The 22,111-nt window shown below is 32.6% G+C and overlaps 1 protein-coding gene across 1 annotated transcript in view; it reads left to right on the forward strand.

The window, feature by feature from the left end:
* The window catches only part of LOC143236618 (leucine-rich repeat and calponin homology domain-containing protein 1-like), a 63,179-nt gene that overhangs the window by 25,071 nt on the left and 15,997 nt on the right, over nt 1-22,111 (forward strand). The window contains exons 5-12 of the mRNA XM_076474943.1: nt 1,434-1,570; nt 9,620-9,744; nt 10,828-10,945; nt 13,352-13,534; nt 13,749-13,855; nt 19,494-19,670; nt 20,544-20,625; nt 21,406-21,852. Coding sequence (XP_076331058.1) covers nt 1,434-1,570; nt 9,620-9,744; nt 10,828-10,945; nt 13,352-13,534; nt 13,749-13,855; nt 19,494-19,670; nt 20,544-20,625; nt 21,406-21,852 — 1,376 coding nt within the window. The remainder of the gene's footprint in view (nt 1-1,433; nt 1,571-9,619; nt 9,745-10,827; nt 10,946-13,351; nt 13,535-13,748; nt 13,856-19,493; nt 19,671-20,543; nt 20,626-21,405; nt 21,853-22,111) is intronic.

Here is a 22,111-nt window from a genome sequence, read left to right on the forward strand (position 1 = left end):
AATTGAAACAAATGGTCATTTTACAATATTTTCAACATGGCAGCCAGTATAGGCTCGCTGGACCCGCTGATTTCCTTTAATAGTCATTTTTTCACACAGATGGCGTCATTAGCTGTGTTTTCGGGTACAGTTGATCTATTTTTGGGATATATGACAAAATTTTGAGGAATATTACGTCATTCAAAATTGCATTAAACTTTTTTCAAAAATGAGGCTATTTGTTTTACTGCTAATCAGTCATCCTTCAGCCATCGTATACAATGGATGTGACTCCTAGAATGCGTGCAAAGATTGTGACACTGCACGAGCACACCGGCATGACTTACAGGGAAATTGCAGACGTTGTTGGTGTTAGCCTATTGACCATCAGCTGTGTGATCAAGGCGAAGGTGAGCACCGGATATATCAGTCCTAAACGTAAAGGAAGATGTGGCCAAAAAAGGAAAACAACGCCAAGAGATGATGCATACATGGTTAGGAAGAGTGTGAAAGATCCACGGAAAACAAGTGATGCCATAAAAAGAGATTTGGAGGTCAAAGGAATAAAAGCCAGCTCTTCAACGGTTTGTCATAGGCTTCTTGATGTCAGTTGAAAGGCAAGGAGACCAGTCAAAAAATAACTTCTTACCAACTCAATGAAGAAAAAATGGAATCAATGGGGTCTGAAATACAAGAACTAGATGCAAGAACAATAGAGGAAGGTGTTATTCAGTGACGAGACTCATTTCTTCGTACAGGGTCAACGAAGTCTGCATGTTCGCAGATCTACAGGTGAGAAACTTTGAGAATCTTACATCAATCAGTTCGTAAAACATCCCTTGAAGAAGATGTTTTGGGGCTTTTTCAGCTACTATGGTATCGGAGGCTTACATATCGTAAAAGGTATGATGCAAAGACCACAGTACATCAAAGTTTTGCAGAGAAGAGTCATTCCAGAATTGAAAAAAAGATTTCCAAATGGATCTGGCATTTTTCAACAAGATCTGGCTCTGTGCCACACATCGAAACTTCTGAAGAACGTTATGACTACAACGCGAATAAAGGTGCTGGACTGGCCTGGAAACTCTCCAGACTTAAATCCTATTGAAATTCTTTGGGCAATTTGTGAAGAAAGACTTCAGAGAAAAAACTGTACTATGAAAGATAATCTAATTGAAGCCATAAATGAGGTGTGGTACCGCGATCCAAAAATGAGTAAAGATTGCAGTCAACTTGTGGGCTCGATGCCAAAGCGAATTAATGATCTTCTGAAAAATAAAGGCGGTCATATTATGTGTTAATTTGTGAGTAATTTTTGTCTTGTTTCAATTAATTTGCACATGGGTGTATCTATTTTTTGTCATTTAGCTATTTATAAATGAAGCTTTCTTAATTTCACCAGTAAACATATAATAACTGGCTGGATTTATTGAATGCAATATTCCTATTTACAGAAGTGTGTGAGCTTCATCTAGTCAAATTAGATATTTCAGGCAACAAAATAACTTTTTTGCCCATACTGCTTCGACAGATGACTTCTTTAAAGCAACTGATTGTAGATAGAAATCCTTTGACTTCACCACCAGCTGTTGTAAGTACATTCAGTCTGATTATGATGTAATTTTTTTTAAGCTTGGTATTATTTTTTTACCTGAGAGGTGAAAGCAAAGAAATTCTGAAGAAATAATTTAAAAAATTTTGAAGCTGAAACTATATCACATACATAATGTCAGGTGTTTTAATCAAACTTCATGGTTAGGATCATGTATTTGGATCAGTGACTTACATCAGCCTTTGTTGAATGAAACGAGCATGATGGTTTGAACTAAGACCAATTATGAATGAAATTCCAGCCCATTACCAGCAACAAATTAAAGTTAGTTCATAATGAAATCTAATTATACATTTTAATTTAAACATATGACATGTTTGACTATTTTAATGTCAAAAATAATATTTGTTTTGGGGTATGTAGTTGTATAGCATAATATATGGTTGTAAAACCAGTCACAGAAACAGACACATGGTTTATCATTTTTGTTTTCAAGGTTGGGATGTGAATTATAATATTATAAATTAGGTAAAACTGATTTTGTTTCTTGTGAATAAAAAAAGTTTATAGTATTCTTCAGAGTATTCAAAGTTTATTCATACAATATTTATTTGAGTTTTGTATCAAGAAATTATACTTTGCTGTAAAAAACTTTTTATACTCAAGGTGAGCCCTAAAAACTTGTTGTGGATCAGTCATTAAAACTCTTACATTATCATTAGACTCTATGGTCTTTATGTCACTCCTAATTATTTGTTCTGAATCAGTCATTTGTTGCTTGAGGACATTAGTTAATATGCCATTTACTTTAAAAAAGTTGTTTTTTTTTAACAGAAAATTCAAGTTAATTTTGTTGAATAATTGAAATCCATAATCTGTATGCTAGTGATCTTCTTGTGATTAATTTACTCTAAAAGTGTCATTTTTGCAAAAAATAATTTTTATATTATTCAGAACTATGGGCTGATGAAAAGAATTAGATTTTTGAAATGAAGAATTTCTGTGAGAAGATGCAACTGTGAGAAACTTAAACAAAAACATATAAACAAAAAAAAAACCTGATGGTAAATTTGGGAAGTATCTTTCTGTTGTAGGAGTTGGAAATGTCAGAATTGTTGGTAATATGAAGAAAAACAGTATCTTGGTTCATCATGCATTATCCATTGTTTATCTTTCATTATTCCTGGCATTAAATGTCAACAAGATAATGATCTAAAGCATATTTTTATTGTGCAATGTGATAGATACTTGGTGAAGAAGGAAGTAGCTGGTGATATAAAATTGTGAAATTTTGAGACGAAATAGCTGATGCTAAATCAGTTGAGAAAGAACCATGCAAAAAGAAAACTAACTAACCTACAGCAACTTTATTTTTTAGTTCTTATGTAGTGACATCAGAGCTATCTATGCTAACCTTCCCCACTTTTGAAGTTGCAGACTAGGGGGAAGGCAGCTAGTCAATATCATCCACTGCCAACTTTTGCACCACTCTTTTCGTACCAAATAATGGTATTTTACTGTCACTCTTATAACACACCTGTGGCTCCAAAGAATGGTATCAGTAATCAAACACAGTCTGGCATGTTGACCTTTTGGCCATACAATACTCTACATTATCTGGTAGACAGTACAAAAAAATGAAAAGAAATGCTGATTGGAATTCTGAGAAAACTGGTAACACCCAGGCTCGGTCAATGTCATACCAAAGAGAAGACAGTTGAAGGGCCTATTTTGCATGACTATTCAGTCTGTTGTGTTACAGAATGTATCTGTTCTGAGTAATATTTAATGTAAATAGAAATTTAAATGAAAATACAACACATTTCTTTTACATCCTTTGGGAACTTTAAGTGTCGACATATTGGACTCGTATGTATGCAACATAGTATTATGAATTGTAAATTGAGTTGAACAAACTTTATTAACTGAAAAGAGAAAGTAAAATCAACCATTATTATGATAAGATGATACCACTTTATTATAGCTGTTCATCTATTATTTTAATTTCTTTGCTAATGAATTAAAAATGTCTATTAAAGGCACACAAAAAGTTATCGGTGTATTAAAATACTGTTTGATCTGGAAGAAGATAATATGTAAGTCTAAGCATTATGTACAATCAATGTTATAGAGTAACTTACATTAACTGTTTCTTACTTATTATGTATGCTTTCACAGTGGCTCAGAAATAACCTAGATGGCTTATGATGCTAAGATTCTATATTAGATAACTGTGGTGAGTATGTCAAAGATAATCCATTGTGTAGCTTTGCTCTTTAAAATAGTGAAACGAATCTGTGAACTATACTTTACACAACAAATGCTTACGGTTAAGTGGTTGAGTAGTGTGATATTTTCCTACAAAGCAGTCATTTGGGTGCTCTGATTGGAGGATTGATAGATAAGACTACAAAATGCAACTAATCTACCTGATTGTCTAGAAGAAATACTTGACATTATTAGACACAGGAGGAATAGATGGTTGTTTATTTAATAACACAATTACTGAGAGAATGGCAGGTATTTTGAGGTGTGTGTCAAATTGATGAGAATAATATGAAATGTGGTTCAAAGCTCTCATCTGTTTAGTGCCTTCTCTGTAAGTTAAACCAAACATGAAAAGTGTACATGGTGAGGGAACCTTCCAGGGAAGGTTCTGCTCTTTTACTTTACCTCCTCTGGTATCTAAACATCCATCTATGTGTTTGCCAAGTATAGTGACCTATGAAGGGGAGGAGAGGATCCTGGTAGTTGAGGAGTCCAACCTTAACACACCACTTTGGCCTTGAATTCCTGTAGACAGGTGGCCTCCCTTGGGTCATTTGGCTGGTACACTTGAGCTAGGGTCAACCAAGTACCAGTGTTGGATGTTCTCAACGGGTGTTGTGGACATTGTATCTGATGCTGGTGTTTGGATATAGTGCTCATGAAACTGTGGCATTGCTGCAGCATCCTTATTTAGCAGTATAGTGCATCACCTCATAAGGCTCCATGGTGTGTGGGGTCAGTGGATGCCAAAACATTTTTTTTATTGATCTTCCAAATAAAAACAGATAAAATAATGAAAAAACAGTTCATAGGTAAACGGCCATGTCTTGAAGATTCTGAGCAGAATTCTTCAACATCTGTAACACACGTACCTCATTTTCTTGCATTACATTCTCTTTCAAAAAAACCTTTAGGACAAGTGTCTCCCTTTTTTATTCAGAAGGGACTAGAGGGACTTGCTGGCTCTCCAAAGTCAGTCAAAAAGCTTTGCTCTGGTGAGATATTGGTGGAAACATCCACATCTAAACACGGCAAACTCCTTTTACATTCAAAGGCGATTGGGGATATACACATTGAGGTTATGCCCCATGCTACTTTGAATTTGTTACGAGGAGTTATTGTTGAGAGGAATTTGAAGAACATCTATTAGCCGGAGATTCTCACTGGTTTCTCCACCCAAGTGTTTCTGCAGTGAGGCGTATCCACTCTCAAAGATGGAATTATGATGCCAACCAATGTTCTCATATTAACATTTACATCACCGCATCCACATGCCACTATTAAGGCAGGTTATCTTCATTGCAAGTTACGGCCATACATTTCAAACCCTCTCAGATGTTTCCAGTGTCAGCAGTTCGGTCACTTGAAGACATCCTGTTGTGGTTCCTTGACATGTGCTTATTGTGGTGGCAAGGACCATAATGCCTATGAGTGTGAAACAGAACCTCATTGCATCAATTGCAATGGCTCTCACCCATCCTACTTTAGTTCTTGCCCTGAGCGGTTGGAAGAAAAAGAGGTGCAGCGTTTGAAGACAATTCAAAACATTACTTTCCCTAAGACTCAAAAGTTGCTGTACACCACTTCATCTCGGACTATGCTGCTGCACTTCATTCCACTACTACAGTGGGAGTGCAAACAAATCTCTCTGTGCCTCCAAAAGAATCGTTCTAAAACCAAATGAAATGGGGAAGTACTGATATTGATGGGAAGAATTACTCCATAGAGTGTATGCTCTCAGATCACAACCTTTCTCTTTTTTATACTGGTTTTTATGCTTATTTTCATGCACCTAGTCAGTCATTTACTGCTATTGATCTCTCAGTTTGCTCCCCTTCACTGTTCTTCCATTTTTCATGGAGGGTTGATAATAATTCATGAGGCAGTGATCATTTTCCTAAAATTTTGAGAGAGACTAGCTGTGGTCGATGCCATCCGACCTGCATGCCCCAGTGGAAGCTGGATCAAGCAAACTAGCTCTTTTTCACTGCTCTCACAGAACTTGATCCTGCTATTTTCTGTAACCCATCAATAGACAGTTGTGTGGCAGCAGTGACTGACTGTATTATATAAGCAGCTGCTCAATATATTCCTAAAACCTCCACATGTTTTCCATGATATCCTCGATCGTGGTGGAATCCTGCTTGCCATATGGCACGGAAGGCTCAAAAACGGGCCTGGGATACTTTTCGTAGGTAACTCACACTGCATCGGTTTCCAGCAGGCCCATTTACATGCTTAATGGGTGAGACATCAAAGCTAGAAGAAATCTTGGATTAAGTTCACAAACAGCATATCTTCTACCACCAGTTCCAAAGTCATATGGGAGAAGATTCGAAAAGTCAGTGAGCAATATAATTCTGTTCCCCTCTCAATCTTGCTCTCTGATGGCCAGGAAGTAGCTAATATCCGGAGCATTGCCAATACTTTAGGAGAAAGTTTTTGCCAGTTATTTAGCACTTCTGCTTCTTCCTCCACCTTCTTAGTCATTAAGACTTGGGCAGAGTGATCACCTTTTTCTTTTTGAGCTAGTTGTCTCTGACTATAGTCATCTCTTTACACTGGTCCTTCATCAGTCTGGCAGTACATTGGCTGGACCTGATGATGTACACTATGACATGCTGCGCCATCTATGCCCTGCTTCTCTTGCTATTTTTCTGCTTGTTTTAACTGGATCTGGCAGGAAAATGTTTTTCCTGATGCCTGGCACCAGGCTATTGTTCTATTTTTCTCTAAGCCTGGGAAGGATCCCAAAACTCCTTCAAACTACCATCCAATTGCTTTGACAAGCTGTCTCTGTAAGACCTTAGAGAGGATGGTTAATGCTTGTTTTGTTTGGTTCCTTGAACCAGACAACCTCCTCTTGCCTACCCAGTGTGGGTTCCAATGACAGCGTATCACTGTGGACTACCTTATTCAACTTGAAATGTCAATCAGAGAAACCTTTCTCAAATGACAACATCTTGTATCAATATTCTTTGACATTGAGAAGGCTTATGATACAACATGGATATACAGCATTTTGCGAGATCTCCATATATATGGGATACATGGCCATTTGCCCATTTTTATTGAAAAATTTTTAATGGACAGGAGATTCCAAGTTTGTATGGGTTCCACACTTTCCCATTTTTTTCTACAGAAACTTGGAGTCTCTCACGCTGTGTTTTGAGTGTTACACTTTTCAGTATAAAGATTAATGCCATCACTGAACAACTCCCTCTTACTGTTGCAAATGGGCTCTATGTAAAACAACTTTCACATCTCATGTCACTCGAACATGAGGTATATTGAGCAGCAGCTACAGACTGCCCTCAATCATTTACTGAAGTGTACCACAGCAAACAGCTTTAACATCTCTCTCTCTAAAACCATTTGCATGCACTTTTGCTGTCAACGGGGTATTCACCCCAATCAGTGAAGTTGTGCTGCCTGTGGTCCCTGAAATAAAGTTCTTGGGGCTTATCTTTGACTGTTCTCTGACCTTTATACCACATACCAAGCAGCCAAGGGTCAAATGTACAACTGTCTTTACTATAGGCTTTGAAAATTTGTTCCTTACCAAAGCATTCCACCTGGGGTTGTGTTTTCCTTCCTTGGCAGGCCATACTTTTTCAGAATAGACGGTCTGCCTATGCTTCTTTTGGCCTTCATATCCAGGCATAGTTGGATGAATTGGATAACATTGCTGTATCCACTGGTCATCCCATTTCACCATGGATTCTTACAGACCCCAAATGTAACTTATCTTTAAGTCATCTGAGAAAGGTAGACACTCCTGATTAGAAATACTGTCTGTTATTTGCTGAACATCTTTCGAACCATCCTTCCATTCCTATTTATACAGATGGATTGAAATCAGGTGACTGTGTGGGCTCTGTCATGGCTTGTTGTTGTTTGGTGGTTGCGCAAAGGATCCCCTCTACAGCTTCTGTGTTCACTGCTGAACTGTATGCCATTTCTTTTGCCCTGGATCACATAGAAGCTGAGAAGTACTCAAATTGCACTATTTATACTGATTCGCTTAGTTCTCTACTGGCCTTGGAATTGCTTCACATTAGTTCACACCCTGTTCTCACCGATATTCAAAACTGACTGGCCCATTTCTCTTTAACATCTACTTCTATCTAGTTTTTCTGAATACCAGGCCACATTGGTATTTGTGATAATGAGCTCTCCAACACCGCAGCTAAATCTATCTGCTATGGCACTATCACTGCTGTGCCTCTTCCATACATGGACTATAGTTCTATATTCAAGGCTCGACTCCATGCCAGTTGGCACTTTCAACACGTGAAAACAAGCTTTTCCAAATAAAATTCGTATTAGACTTTGGCTGTTTTGCTTCTGTAAGGATCGGAAAGAGGAAGTTGTTCTAACTAGATTACCCATTGGTGGCAGTTTTTTTAATTTATCGTTTTCTTTTATCTGGGACTGATGCACCAATGTGTTGTCTGTGTAACACTGAAGTCACAATAAGCCACATTTTACTGTCTAGTCATCGTTATGACTCTTAACGACGGCATCATTTTAAACATGTTCTGTCCCAAGGTTTATCCATAACATTAGACAGTGTTATTGGTGATGGTGACACTGTTTACCTCAGAAATGTCTTTAGTTTTTTAAAGACCATTAATCATTTTAATGCTATTTAAGTTTTTTAATTTATACGTTTGATCTTTTTTAATGTGTTTCCCTTTTAAGAATCAAAGTACATCTAGTTTGATTTGAAATTACAAAATGGCCTTAATGTCAAATAACTTGAAACCAGGAATGGAAAGACCAACTTCAGGTGACTAACACTGATGTTTGAACTACCCATTAGTCATCATGGCGAGTTGTAATTAAAATTTTGCTGCAAGTCTTTTAAAACTTTTATTACTTTACTTTTTGAAAATGGTCATAATGTCAAATAACTTGAAACCAGAACTGGAAAGGCCAACTTCAGGTGACTAACAGTGGTTTTTGAACTTACCTATTAGTCTTCCTAGCGAATTATGATAGTTACAGTTATGCTACAGAAAGTCCTTTACAACTTGTATTACTGTAGTTTTTCTCTTACTGCTGTAGAATAGATGTAAAAATTGGATTTCATGCTATTTATGTTTTTAATTCAAAAATTAAACTTTGCCTTGTTTTACCTTAATTTCATTTTATGAATTTTACTAATTTTACTTTGATTTTAACTTTTTACCAGATGTTTGGTTCAGATAGCCTAGTTGCTTTGTGCCATGAAACACCAAACCATCCAACTGAAACAATTAGATCTTTCAAAGTTTGTTCATTTTGAGCACTAAAATTAAAATATTAAATGATAGTATTAAACAAGCATGAATTGGTAAAAGGTTACAGATGAAGTGAAGGGTAAAACTTTTTTCTCACTCTGGAAAAGGAAGTGTCTCAAAAAATATTTAGATACAAAACAGAAGAGCATTAACAAAGCCAGGTTTTTATACAAACGCATCTCACACATGTGATCTTTATCCATTGTGAATTGAACACTAGGGTGAAAAGTGGCAGTCCCTAACTGTTATGTGATTCACCATCAGAAAACATAACTTTCTATTTGTGAATGTTACATGCTATCATTTCTGTGACATATTGTTAATAAGTAGTTAGTGAACTAACAAATGCCATAATAAGGCAAAGTATGAAAACATCATATAGAGTAAAAGTATTCTTATTTGGATTTCTTTTTTACAGGTTTTATTTCAAGTAAATTTCTAATAATAAAAATGTCTACATTTTCTAAGTACTTACCTCATGTAGTGTTTTTTTTATATGTGCTAATAATATATTAGTAAATGTTATATTTTACAGATTTGTGTGCGAGGTCAAGCACACATTTTCAAATACCTTGAAATACAAGCTATCAGAAACAGCAAAAAACAAGGAGTACTTTTAGAGTTAGACTACCATAGAAGCTTTAGGAAAGCTGGTCTTTTGTGAGTTTTATATATATTCAATTAAAAACTTACTTTTATAAAGTTAGCCTGCACCTTGATTGCAAACATTTAGCTTTGCTAAACTTCTCGTATTTAGTATTGACCAAATCTTACACTTTGTGGTAATGTTATTTATGAAAGTATACCAAAAATATACTGAGATTGATTTAAATAAATATTTTTAACATATTTTACTCCTTTGATGTTTAACTTCAGTTTGATAGATACTTTTACTTGTTTTACCAATGTATAGTCTCTGTGCAAGCTTGACATAGATATGAAGTAAAGTAATTTGTGATTTATAAGTTATCTAGAGCTTAACAGCATATCTAATCTGAATCTAAAAAAATGTTGAATATTGAAAAAACAATTTATGTAGAATGGATTGTTCTAATTCTGCCTGAAATATAATTGCACTAACTGAGCAATGCCATAAAACTTGATAAGTTTTGTTAGACAGTCTTTTCTTTTTCAGAACTGGATTTTGGCAAATCCACATTAATAAGCTAATTGATAACAGTCAGTATGAACAATGAAGAAAGTTTATTGTAATATTCGGTTTACTCCTTACACACGCACACATTGAAATAAAATGATTTTAAGTAACATTTTTTATCAGAAGAAAATTCAAATTAAACAACTGTTGTTTAAAATAATTATACAGAGATAAAATTTAAATTATGCTCAACTAGTTATATTGTTATATGTAATTCATTACTAAGATAAATAGAACTTAAGTTGTGCAATTGTTTTGACATTTTTTACTACTGCATTGTTTTTGTATTATTTAATTCTGTGGGGGCATGAAGCTGTTAGAACTATTTTTGGCTTTCTGCTTTTCACTTCTCAGTAGAACCTTTTAAGAATAATATAACTGTGTACTCTTACTTTTAGTTTTTGTAGGTTCTATATCATAAATGCATTTTCAATAAACAGATCATACTCAGGTTTTAATTTAGTTTAAAACCAAGTGATTTGAAACATTTAATATAAAAATATGTACACTGTATCATAATTTTAAATATATATATATATTTATATATTTTTTGATTATTAGAAATTTATATATCTCATATATTTCAGAGCTGAATTACGAATACAAAATGGTATTCTAGATGACAGAAAAAAAAGGCATACTGTTGATTCAGGTTATAGTACTTCAGATGGAGGAGACTGTCGTTGGTCTCAAGACCTGTATGAAGTATGTTGTTTTCTTGTATACTTTTTAATTTTATAGGTTTGATCTTTTTAGATTATAACTTTCTTAAATTTTAAGTGTCACTTTTCTGTCAGGTGTTATACCATTTGCTTGTTTTTTTCATGCTACCACTAATGCAATTGTTATGCATGATATTAATAAAACAGTCTCTTCATATACAATATAATGTAGATTGACTTCTCCAGAAGGCTAACAGAGGTTCATTTTTTACACTTCTGAGCACTTAAGATATATTTCAAGTTTATAAACTGTAAAGCCATAGTAAACTGTATTCTGTGTTTTTTAATTAGGTTAAAATTAATGAGTTATAGTTTATTAACTTCTTACTTGAAAGTTTGGGATTTATCATGTATGCATGCTTTCTAGTATGGTTTGAATACAGAGTAGATATTTCTACTTCAGTTGAGTCCCTTGTTGTAAGGTATTCGATTGATTATACCATATTTCTTTTTTCTAAAAGTTTTTATATAAATATCTTCCTATTTTGTTAAAGGTATTGGATGTATATCTATTTATATATGACACACACATATATACATAATGCCTTGCAAAAGTATTCATCCCCTACCAATAATATTCTATTTTAATCAAAAACAAATAATGTAAAAACATTTTTTAATGAAGTTATTTTTATTCAAAGCTATACTGAAAATTAGCACTGTTATCTATGAATGAGCAAAACCTGCAAAGAAAATATATAAATTTAAATTTGTTGATTGCATAAATATTCATCCACTTAATTTGATATTTAGTGGATGCACCTTTGACAGCAATTAATGCTGTCAGTGTTTTTGGATAGGTCTCTACTTACTTTTCATGATGGGGTGGTGTCATTTTTGCCTATTCTTTCTGACAAAATTTCTCCAAGTCTGACAGACTTGTTGGGGGTTCTTGGTGGATGATCTTTAAATCTTGCCATAAATTTTCCATTGGATTTAAGTCAGAACTTAGACTGGGCTATTCCAGTATATTTCTTTTGAAACTACTCCAATATGGCTCTGGCCTTGTGCTTTGAGTCACTGCCCTGCTGAAATGTGACTTTCTGAACCAGTTTTAGATTCTTGGCTGTCTTGACAAACTTTCCAGTCCCTAGTGATGAGAAACATCCCCATAATATGATGCTGACATGCTTGACAGTTGGGGTGATGTTGAGTAGGTGATGTGCTGTATTGGGCTTGCACCAGATGTAATGCTTTGAATTTAGACCAGAAAGTTTAATTTTGTCTCATCTAACCACAAAACCTTCTGCTACATGTCTGTAATATCATTTACGTGCATTTCCATATGAGTTTTAAGATGCTTCTTTTTCTGTAATGGCTTGTTTATTTCCACTTTCTCATAGAGGCCAGCTTTGTGTCGGGATTGGAATATCGTTGATGTATTAACATTGACTCCAATAGAACTTTGCATGTCTTTCACAGTGGTATCCCTAACCAGTTTCCTGCTTGCCTGGCTTCTAAGCTTAGAAGGGTGGCCTGATATGGGTAGGAACTAGATGGTATGAAGCACATTCCAGTTCTGAATTATTGACTTCACTGTACTCAAAGGAATAATCAGCAACTTTGAAATTTTCTAGTAATTTTCTCCTGATCTTTGCTTCTCTTTTGTTTTATCTCTGACTTATATTACCATTTTTGTAGCTTTCTCAGTTTAGAGTAGGTTGTGTAAAGTCTAAATATAAACTTCCCTTTGAAAGTTTTATAATTTCAAGCTCAGATAACAATTAAATATGGAAACTCTATGGGGGTGAGGGATAAATACTTTTGCAAAGCACTGTATATGTACACACGAATATATTAAGAAGCCTAAAACGGTGTGATGAATTTAATATAATCAGAAGGAAATGTATAATAGCTCCTCCAAACCTGATGTTTATAATTCTATAAACTATGAAAATCAGTACTAAAAATGCTGTAGCACACCAAATTACAAATTAAGAGTGTGGGCCATAAGATGTATCTTGGGTTTTGAGGTATCTGAAGAAGTAGGACCTACTATGTGATAGGGATACACCAGCTACCAGATTTAACCTCTGCATTTGCTTCACTGGTACATTCAGTAACCCACTGGCTTCATTTCTTCATATATTTTTTTAATATTTATTTTACTTTCTCATAACTGGCTGCAAACATTAAAAGGTGCCATAGCTATAAGATGTTGTGAACATGAGCATTCATGTCTGGCCTTTTAAGTAATAAGTTAGATGTAATAGGTATTAAATCCTTACAACTTTATAGGTCTGAAGGTACCACAAAAATCTAAGACAAATCTTATAACCCTCTATATTAATTTGCAAGTTGGTGTTATTGTTTATGTTATCCTTTCTGCTACATTTCTTTAAACCTGATTTTCATAGTTTACATTTATGTGTACACTTATTTTTTTCAGCTAAGTGGAGATATAGAATCCTCTCGTAAGCTAGCCCTTCGTGCAGCAGAAATAACTAAAGAACAGAGAAAGGAAAGACGTTGCCATTTGGTGTCATCAATTGCATCTGAGAAGAATAATACAACAGCCTCAAGCACTCAGAGTATGACATCCATGTTACATCAGAGTGTTACAGTTCAAGAGGTTTGTTAAAAAAATAGTTTTGTTCTATATATATATATATATTTACATATAAGACTGACCAGAAAATATTTAATAATATTTTATTTCCAAAGAGTTCCCCATGGATGATTCAACAATTTATGAAAGACCCTCTGTTATTATTCTGTAATAACTTGCTTTTAATAAACCTTCAACTCTTATGCTGTCCTTCAGCTGTTTGTTTTTCTTTTCAAAGGATCAAGAAACAAAACTGACTAATGGTCATTCTGTTGACTATAATGTAGTAAAGCCTGAAATTGTGAAGAAACAAGTAGATGCTTTAAGCCAAGCACAAAAATCAAAGTAAGTACAGTCAAAGTGCAACTTTTATGTTGTAGTAAACTATTACATGTGATTAGAACCTTTATTAAAGCCTGTACATGACATGATTTATAATCTGTAATTGTGTTTTCTATATGAAGCATTTCTTCAGATAAGACTTTGCATATGACTTGTTAGATGTGAGCACGTCTCCTTCATTACTTATAGCAACCAGATTCAACTGAAGTGGGTGTTTATTCCAATTTCTATTTTGTTCCGCATTCGACCTACTAAAGAAGGTTAATCCTTCGGCTTAGGCAGGTGGATGACATTTTTTGCAGTTTTCATTGTCAAGACAAAGAAATTTAAAAATTCCTTCAACACATAAACAACCTACACATACAATTCACAACTGAAAATTAAAATTACATAAATTATTTTTAAATGTAAACATCACACATTCCCCTTCAAGGCTTTACCTCTAAAATTCATAGAACAAGTACAAACAGCAGAAATTATATAAATTGGTTTTCTGATCATGTTTCCATTTTATTCTGCATTTGACCTACTCAAGAAGGTTAACCTTTCTGCAAACAGTAGATCGAAATACACGTTACAATATTTTACAGAGTTACATTCAAAATTTAATTAAACTACTTTGTTATTAATGCATACAAATAAACATGGCATTAAAACATAGCTAATAAATCAAATTTTATTATTAGTTAAGTGTTCTTAATTTTATAAAGAAATATTTAAAAATTTTCTTAATCCCCTAGTATGATAACTGTGGCATTTGCTTTCTAGGTCTTGCCTATTCTCTGATTTACTTATTTACTCTCTGAGAGGTACAGAATTTAATGTAAATTAATTATTATAATACATTACTTTGGCAAAACATAATTTTTGTGGCTCTTTAATCTTATTTATGTGTCCACCAATGTTACAGTGGTATATCTATGGATCTGTACTGCTAGAAACTGGGTTTCAACACTCATGGTGGGTAAACACAGAGAGCTCTTTGTGTAAGTTTGCACTTTACAACAAACAACAAACCATCGTTCATACTACCTTAAAAAATCTGGGTCATGTCTATTTCCCTAGACTCCCAGTGTTAGGCCTGGTTAGTACTTTTTAGTTTGGCAATCTGGAAATAACTGGTGATGATGGCAGTATTACTTTCTTGGCCTTCCAGTGGCACAGCTGTATGTCTGCAGACTTACAATGCTAGAAACCAAGTTTCACTACCCGTGGTAGGTCAAGCACAGATAGCCCATTGTGTAGCTTTTGCGCTTACCTACAAACTTATTTAGGAAGCTATAAATTAGAAAATCAGATCTTGACTTGCCATTGGTTATAAACAATATAATATTAAACAAACATGAGAGAAAACAACTAGCAATTTGTGAAAGAGATGATGTGACAGGTAGGCATGTTTTTATCCATCAAATTACTTATTAGATTAAATTGTTTTTGTACAGAGAATTGACTATTTTGCTTCCATGTTGAAACTTTATTCCCATAAAAAACACATCAACAAGCTCAACTGAATTGTTAATGGCTCTTATTGTATAGTTAACTATCCAGAAGAACTTAATTATTAGGTTAGATAAGGGTAAATTGTGTAAAATAAAGAAAACAATTCTTTTTCAGGTATGCTCTTGAATAGCTTATGTGTTACATAATTAGACAATAACATGAACTGTTTGTTCACTGAGTTATTTACTACTTGTGTGGCAAGATTATTATTTAGGCATGGTGAATTCAAGGGGAAATAAAACAATATAATTAAGTAGATGTCTACTGTTACAAGCTTTAAGTTCTTTATGATAAAAAATTGTAGTTTCATATTACAATTTGCAGTCATTTCAGAAAGAGTATAATTATTTCTTATTTTTTTTATAATGGTTTTGAGGTTGGTTGTATCAGTCAACCCTGTATAGAGTTGTAGTATAGAAAGTAATAGATAAAATACAAAGTTTTTCTGAAAGAAAAACATATGATATTTATTTAGGAGGTTTTATAGTTTAGACAAATGGAATTTGAAAATTTTCAGATGAAGAAAATTATTTTTAATATAAACATAAAAATCACTTTGCACTTGGAGAAGTCAATACTCTGACACCATATAATAATAGGATAAAGTTTTAATAAAAATACTTAATTAAAAAATAATGATTTTTTTTGTCTACAAAAGATTTAGAGTTCACTGAAAGTTTGTTTGATAAAAATACATCAAATACTTTCAAAGTCATAGTGTGTGTACTAAAGGTGTGACAATACAGTGGTATAAGTATGATATTGTGAAGCCATGATATGATTATATCCGAACATCATGCAGTATGATGTGACTTGTGTATCTTCATGGAATTTTGGAAGCTTTCATTAAACATTACAAATCTTTGTACATAAAATAATCGGATTTGCTAATAAAGTATTTTTGCTAAAAATTAATGATTCAGTAAAGGAAGTTGAGTATTGAGTACCATGTGTTGTCTTTATTTTTTTATTAAAAACATTACGTACAAAGTTACATAACAAGTTAACAATAACCAAGTAGAAAGACACATTAATTATTTTTTTACTTCTTTTGCCAGCTGACTTTTAGTTGATCAAATCCAATAATTTGGAAAAATCACTGTAAAGTGTGAAGTATTTAAATAAGACAATATTATAATATAGAATATACATTACAAGCAAGAATGACAAACTTTATCAGAAATTGTTGGTAAAACTTCTGTATCATATTGAATATCATGAGATATATGCCCCAGTAACCCTAATGTATACCATCATTGTTACATGGTATTTAAAAGATGGTGTAAAATACACAAATCCACTGCCATGGAGTTAATTGCATATTATAAGGATGGTGTCACAGATTCTTTGCAGACCATGGAGATGCAACTTTATTGTTGTGCATTGATTTTCTATTGTAACTGCATTAACAAAGTATTTATACATGGATATTAGCTTGTGAGATCATGTGTGCAACTAAAAAGGTTTAGTGTGATTTCAGTTTTTAGTCATATTTGTCACACACACAAAAAAACAGTTTCAAAGTGTATCTTGAAGCTTGTGAGCATATACAGCTTCAGATCCTTTTTTATTTCTTGTAATGGTGGTAGGTCTAGTTTTATTGGAATGTTTTTTTTTAATCATAGCTTTCTATTTTCTTAACCATAATCTACACTTTATAGATGAGGACAACATTTCTCCATATTGACTTGGAGTGCTTTTTCAAGGCCAGTTGCTGTCCTAAATTCTTTGCTGTGTAAGTTATTTGGGCCAATAAAGTATTTCTTTGTGGAAATTTTTAATCTTTTACACATACACACACAAAAACAGTTTCAAAGTGTATCTTGAAGCTTGTGAGCATATACAGCTTGCTGTATGAATATTTATCTTTAGAACGTTTTTCTTTAAATATTATTTCAACCTTAAGTCTGTCAATAAACTTCGAGCAGACTAAAGACACAACCTCTACCTTCTTGAAAACTTGGATAGAAAGAATGTGATAGCCTTTTCACATATTAAAATGGCTCAGAAAACCACTCTTGAGACATTCTAAGCTGTCGAATGGTTATTCACATCATATATTGAAGTAAGTGTATATAAGGGACTGTTTCCAAGAGTGGAAAGAGGTGAATGGGGCGACTGTGTTTGATTCAGTACATAAACCATATCTCAGCAAAGTAAAAAGATATGAGGTTTTCATGTTGTATTCTAGCTTGTTAATATTAGTAATTTGAATTCCTAATTTGTACAAAACTAAAGACTTAGTATTTTGAGATCACAAACATCTAATTTAAACAGTGCTGCATTCAACATACCACATGACTCACTAAAATCTATATTTAGATGTGTTCTTTTTATATTTACTTTTAAACTAAGAAATTAACTCATATGTAATATTAAAGTTTGAATTATAATATACAATTTGATGCCAAACTTATTGACTTAAATTCATAAGTAGTTCACTAAAATTTTGAATGCAAGTCAATAAATGCAATGATGTGGTATTTGACCCATGGCCTGTCATGAAAGGGTTAATGTCAGGTACTGTTTTTTTAGTATGGCAACGTTTTATTCAGAAAAACTGCTTGTTTTTGTTTATATATTCATGGACTTGAGAAAGAGGGTTTTGGTGTTTTTTTAAACTAATGTTTGAGCTACATCTTGTTCCACCTGTGTAAAAGGTTGAGCAATTTTTACATTGTATTTTGTAATTGTTTTTCAGTAGGGTGGGTTTATTATATTATTTTTTTAACACAAGCTTAATTGTCATTCCAGAGGCGAGAAAAATGTACTATGTAATGTAATGTTTATGTACTAATCTTTTCCAAATTTCAGATACAAGTAGGATAATATTTTTTATATATGTGAGAAAGTGCAAGTGATTAGGTTTCCTTTGTTTTGTAGAGTGTTTTATTTTGAGTTTGTTAATAGTTTGCATAAGTACTTTAATAGAGAGTTGATCCATGCTAGTAAATTAGTGAGTTAATTGTGTAGTTTCTTCATTGATGTTTTCTGTGGTGTATGTGTGTGTGTGTGTGTGTATAGTACATACTTAATTCAGGAGGCTTTATTTTAAGAGGTGAAGTGTTGGGTTTTTTTTGTAATTCTTTAAACCACAGCATTTTTAAGTACTTTGTTTTTGAAGTAAGCACAGAATTAAAAAACAATTCATATCTCCAACAGTACTTCTATAGTTTAGGTAGTTACATCATTATGTGTAGCTTTGATGTTGTGAACCTATTTGCTCATCTCCCTTATCCATTATGAAGTAAATTTGGCCACTTTTTTTATTAAATGGCATAGAACAACATATTTTAATATATAAGACTTAATTTTGGCTTAGACATATAGATGGCATTTTTTGTAGTTTTCATTGTCAAGATGAACAAATACAAAAATTCCTTCAACATATAAACAGCCTAGAGAAATACATACAATTAACAATTGAAAATTAAAATATCACATGAATTATTTTTTAAATGTAAACATCACACATTCCCCTTCAAAGCTTCACAACTAAAATTCATAGTAAAAGTACAAACAGCAGAAATTACATAAATTGGTTTTCTAATCATGTAATCTTCCAGAAACTAGGCACTCTTAAAAAACCTTTGCAAGTTAGTATACACTATATGCACCAAAGAAGTTGCCCACTTGACTCGGTGCTTTATTCACATAAACCAGTTCCTAATTACAGTAGTTACACAAACTATTGATGAATTTAAAAATACATACAAGGTATGTTTAACTAACAAACAAACTCAAAAAATATTTCATGGAACAAACAAAACCTAATCACTTACACTATCCCATATATCGAAAATATTAGTACACATTTATCAGACATTTAGAAAAGATTGTTACATAAATATAACTTTATTGTAATTACTAAGCTATTTTTCTCTCCTGGAATTTAAATTAAACACACATTAATGAAATTACTTAATAAACCCACCCTGCTGGGAAATATTTACAAAATACAGTGTAAAAATTGCTCAACCTTTAAAATATGTGAAACTAGGTATAACGTGAACTTCCTAAGTCCATAAACATAATGAGTAAAAACAACTACAGTTTTTCTGAATGGAATATTGCCATACTAAAACATGAACATATGTATCTGTTTCACTATATAAAGTTTTTGTTATTATTTTTATTTCAGCTGTTCTGATTCTCCTGACTTCATTTGTACAAACTCTAATAGTCATATGTCTAAAGCCAATGTAAGCACAACAAAGACTTATCCATATCTTCAGACTTACAAAGAGTACAAGGAAAAACTAAGGTTGCAGAGAAATCAGAATACATACAGTGTTTACAGAAGTCCTTCTGTGAACAAGTAAGAATCATTAAATTTAAATTTATTTTTTGGAGATGTAAAATTTTTATAATGACATTTATAACTAAATATTATTATACAAATATTAGCTTCAGTATTTGTTTGTATAAGATAGAAAATTCCAGTAATTCTTTTGAATTAACATCTAATCTGCAATATCAAATAACATATTTTCTGAAGATTTTTTTTTTAAATTGTCCAGCTATTTGATATGTCTGATTCTTGAAATTTTTACAATGTGCAGAAAATTCACATAGAAATTGTTTGTACAACACAGTAAGCAGAGTGATATTTGATTTCTTTTGTCTTATGCATTTTAGAATTGAACTTGGTAGAGATGAGATTTATTAATCTTTTTGCTGATATAAAATACTTTCAAACCAAGGTGCTTCAAAGTTAAGTCTTCTCAATCTCAACTATGGGACTATCCCTAGAACCTGCTGGGAGTTTTGGGGTGGTTTAATTTTATATGGATGTGCTTAGATGCTTTACAGAGTTTTTAAAGAGAACTTGAAATGTTTTTATTGCATGGACATATGAACATTTTAGACAGTAGATCATATTTGTAGCATCTTAATATGATAGATTATTTTCTGTTTTGTTTTTTTTTGTTGTTTTTTTGTATTTTTCCAAATTTAATCAATTTTCACTTGTTTAAAAAAATTTTCACTTCCATTTCTTATTAGAAAACAGTGACATTACATGCAAGTGTTGACTTGGCCAAAACTTATTGTGATTTCTTTCTTATTTTCAGTGTAATGAATATGATAGTAGCAAAATTGTAGTTAGATGTTTCTTTCTTTCTTTTTTTTTTTTTTTTTTTTTTTTTACCCTTAATAAATGTAAAATCTTTTTGGTAACTTGTTTCTATAGAGCTTTTGATACAACTGATCCTGATCAGTTATTTGAGCAAGTAAATGAACCAGTTTCATCCAGTATGTCATATCGAAAACCAGTAAGTCAACTTTTAACACATATTTATAGTATATAAATGATATTTTTTCCCAGCTGGTTCTTTTATTGTTTTATTTTGATGCTAACATGGGTTTGTTAACCATTTTTTAATATTACATAAAACAATAAAAATTTAATTTGAAACATAATGTATTTCATAAAATCATTATGTTTGACATTTTTACTTCATGATAATGTCAGAGATGTATATATAGTACTTCAGATCTTGTGTACAACAGTCTCTGTTCAAGTTCGTTTTTCAATACCAAAGATTAGTAAATACATTAGACTTGCAGCAGCCAAATGTTTATCTGCCTTGTTTTACATATTTGGCTTGAGGCTCTTTGTAGCTTCATTGTCTTAGGTTTTTTATATTGTTTGTTTGTTTGGAATTAAGTACAAAGTTACACAATGGGCTGGCTGTACTGTGTCCACCATGGGTATCAAAACACAGTTTCTAGCTGTGCGAGTTTGCAGACATACCACTGTACCACTGAGGGGGCAGGTTCTTTATATCTAGTGATTTGTTAATTGAATTTTAAGACTGAAAAATTATTTTCACATTTTAAATTATAAATTAACATTCTGTTTCCATAAACTTTTGGGATGTTGAGATAAAAAGTTATTAGTCATAGAAGAATGATTTTAACACCATATATAAATGTTTAGATGAAGATGTATCAGCTTTCATTTCAAAATCAGTTTTCAAGTTGTAAAAATTATATATGTTGAAAAGTAATATTTAGTAATTTTTGTTTTTTCCCTCTTTTTGATTGTCCAGAAAGAAATATATACAGTATCAAACATTGTTGTGCATGAAGTTGTTAATGGTACTGACTTGAAGCAAGGTTTTCAAGAAGTTCCTCAAAAAGTAATCATACCTGTACAAGCAAATTGTGTAAATGTTGAAAAACATTTAGAAAATATCCCTGTTAAACTGGAGACATGTTTACAAAATTGTTGTGTAAAATTAGAAAATAGCAGTGAGAAAAAAATAAAGGAAGTGGAAAATAATTTGCAAACAAGTTCTTCTGTCATATTGGAAAATCAATTACAATCTGACTTTGTCAAGACAGCCCCATGTTTACAAAAATATTCTGTGGAAGTAGACAAAGGTTTCAAACAAGGTTGTGAGAAATGTAATCAAGGCTTAAATGGATCTTGTTTATGCCAAAAAAATGATGGTGAAACTCAATCACAGAAGAAAATTGTCCATTCCAATTACCTTGTAAGTTTTTTAAAGTATTTTTGCTTATAGGGATGAAAATAAATAAAATTATTTGAATGTGCAGAAAAAATAATAACATTATGAACAATAAAACTTATTGCATCTCAAATCAGCTGCTGGGGTTTTGTAGAAACCCTGGGTTAACCTGAAGTTACCTATTAAAGTCAAAACTTTATTCTCTGCTCATCAATAAAAGTGTTAATACCCATACCAGCTGTTCTGAGATAGTTTTATTTCAAGTGGCTTTCTCGTCATCAAG

The sequence above is a fragment of the Tachypleus tridentatus genome, chromosome 13 (assembly GCF_004210375.1).
Source record: "Tachypleus tridentatus isolate NWPU-2018 chromosome 13, ASM421037v1, whole genome shotgun sequence".
In the NCBI taxonomy this organism is placed as follows: domain Eukaryota; kingdom Metazoa; phylum Arthropoda; class Merostomata; order Xiphosura; family Limulidae; genus Tachypleus; species Tachypleus tridentatus.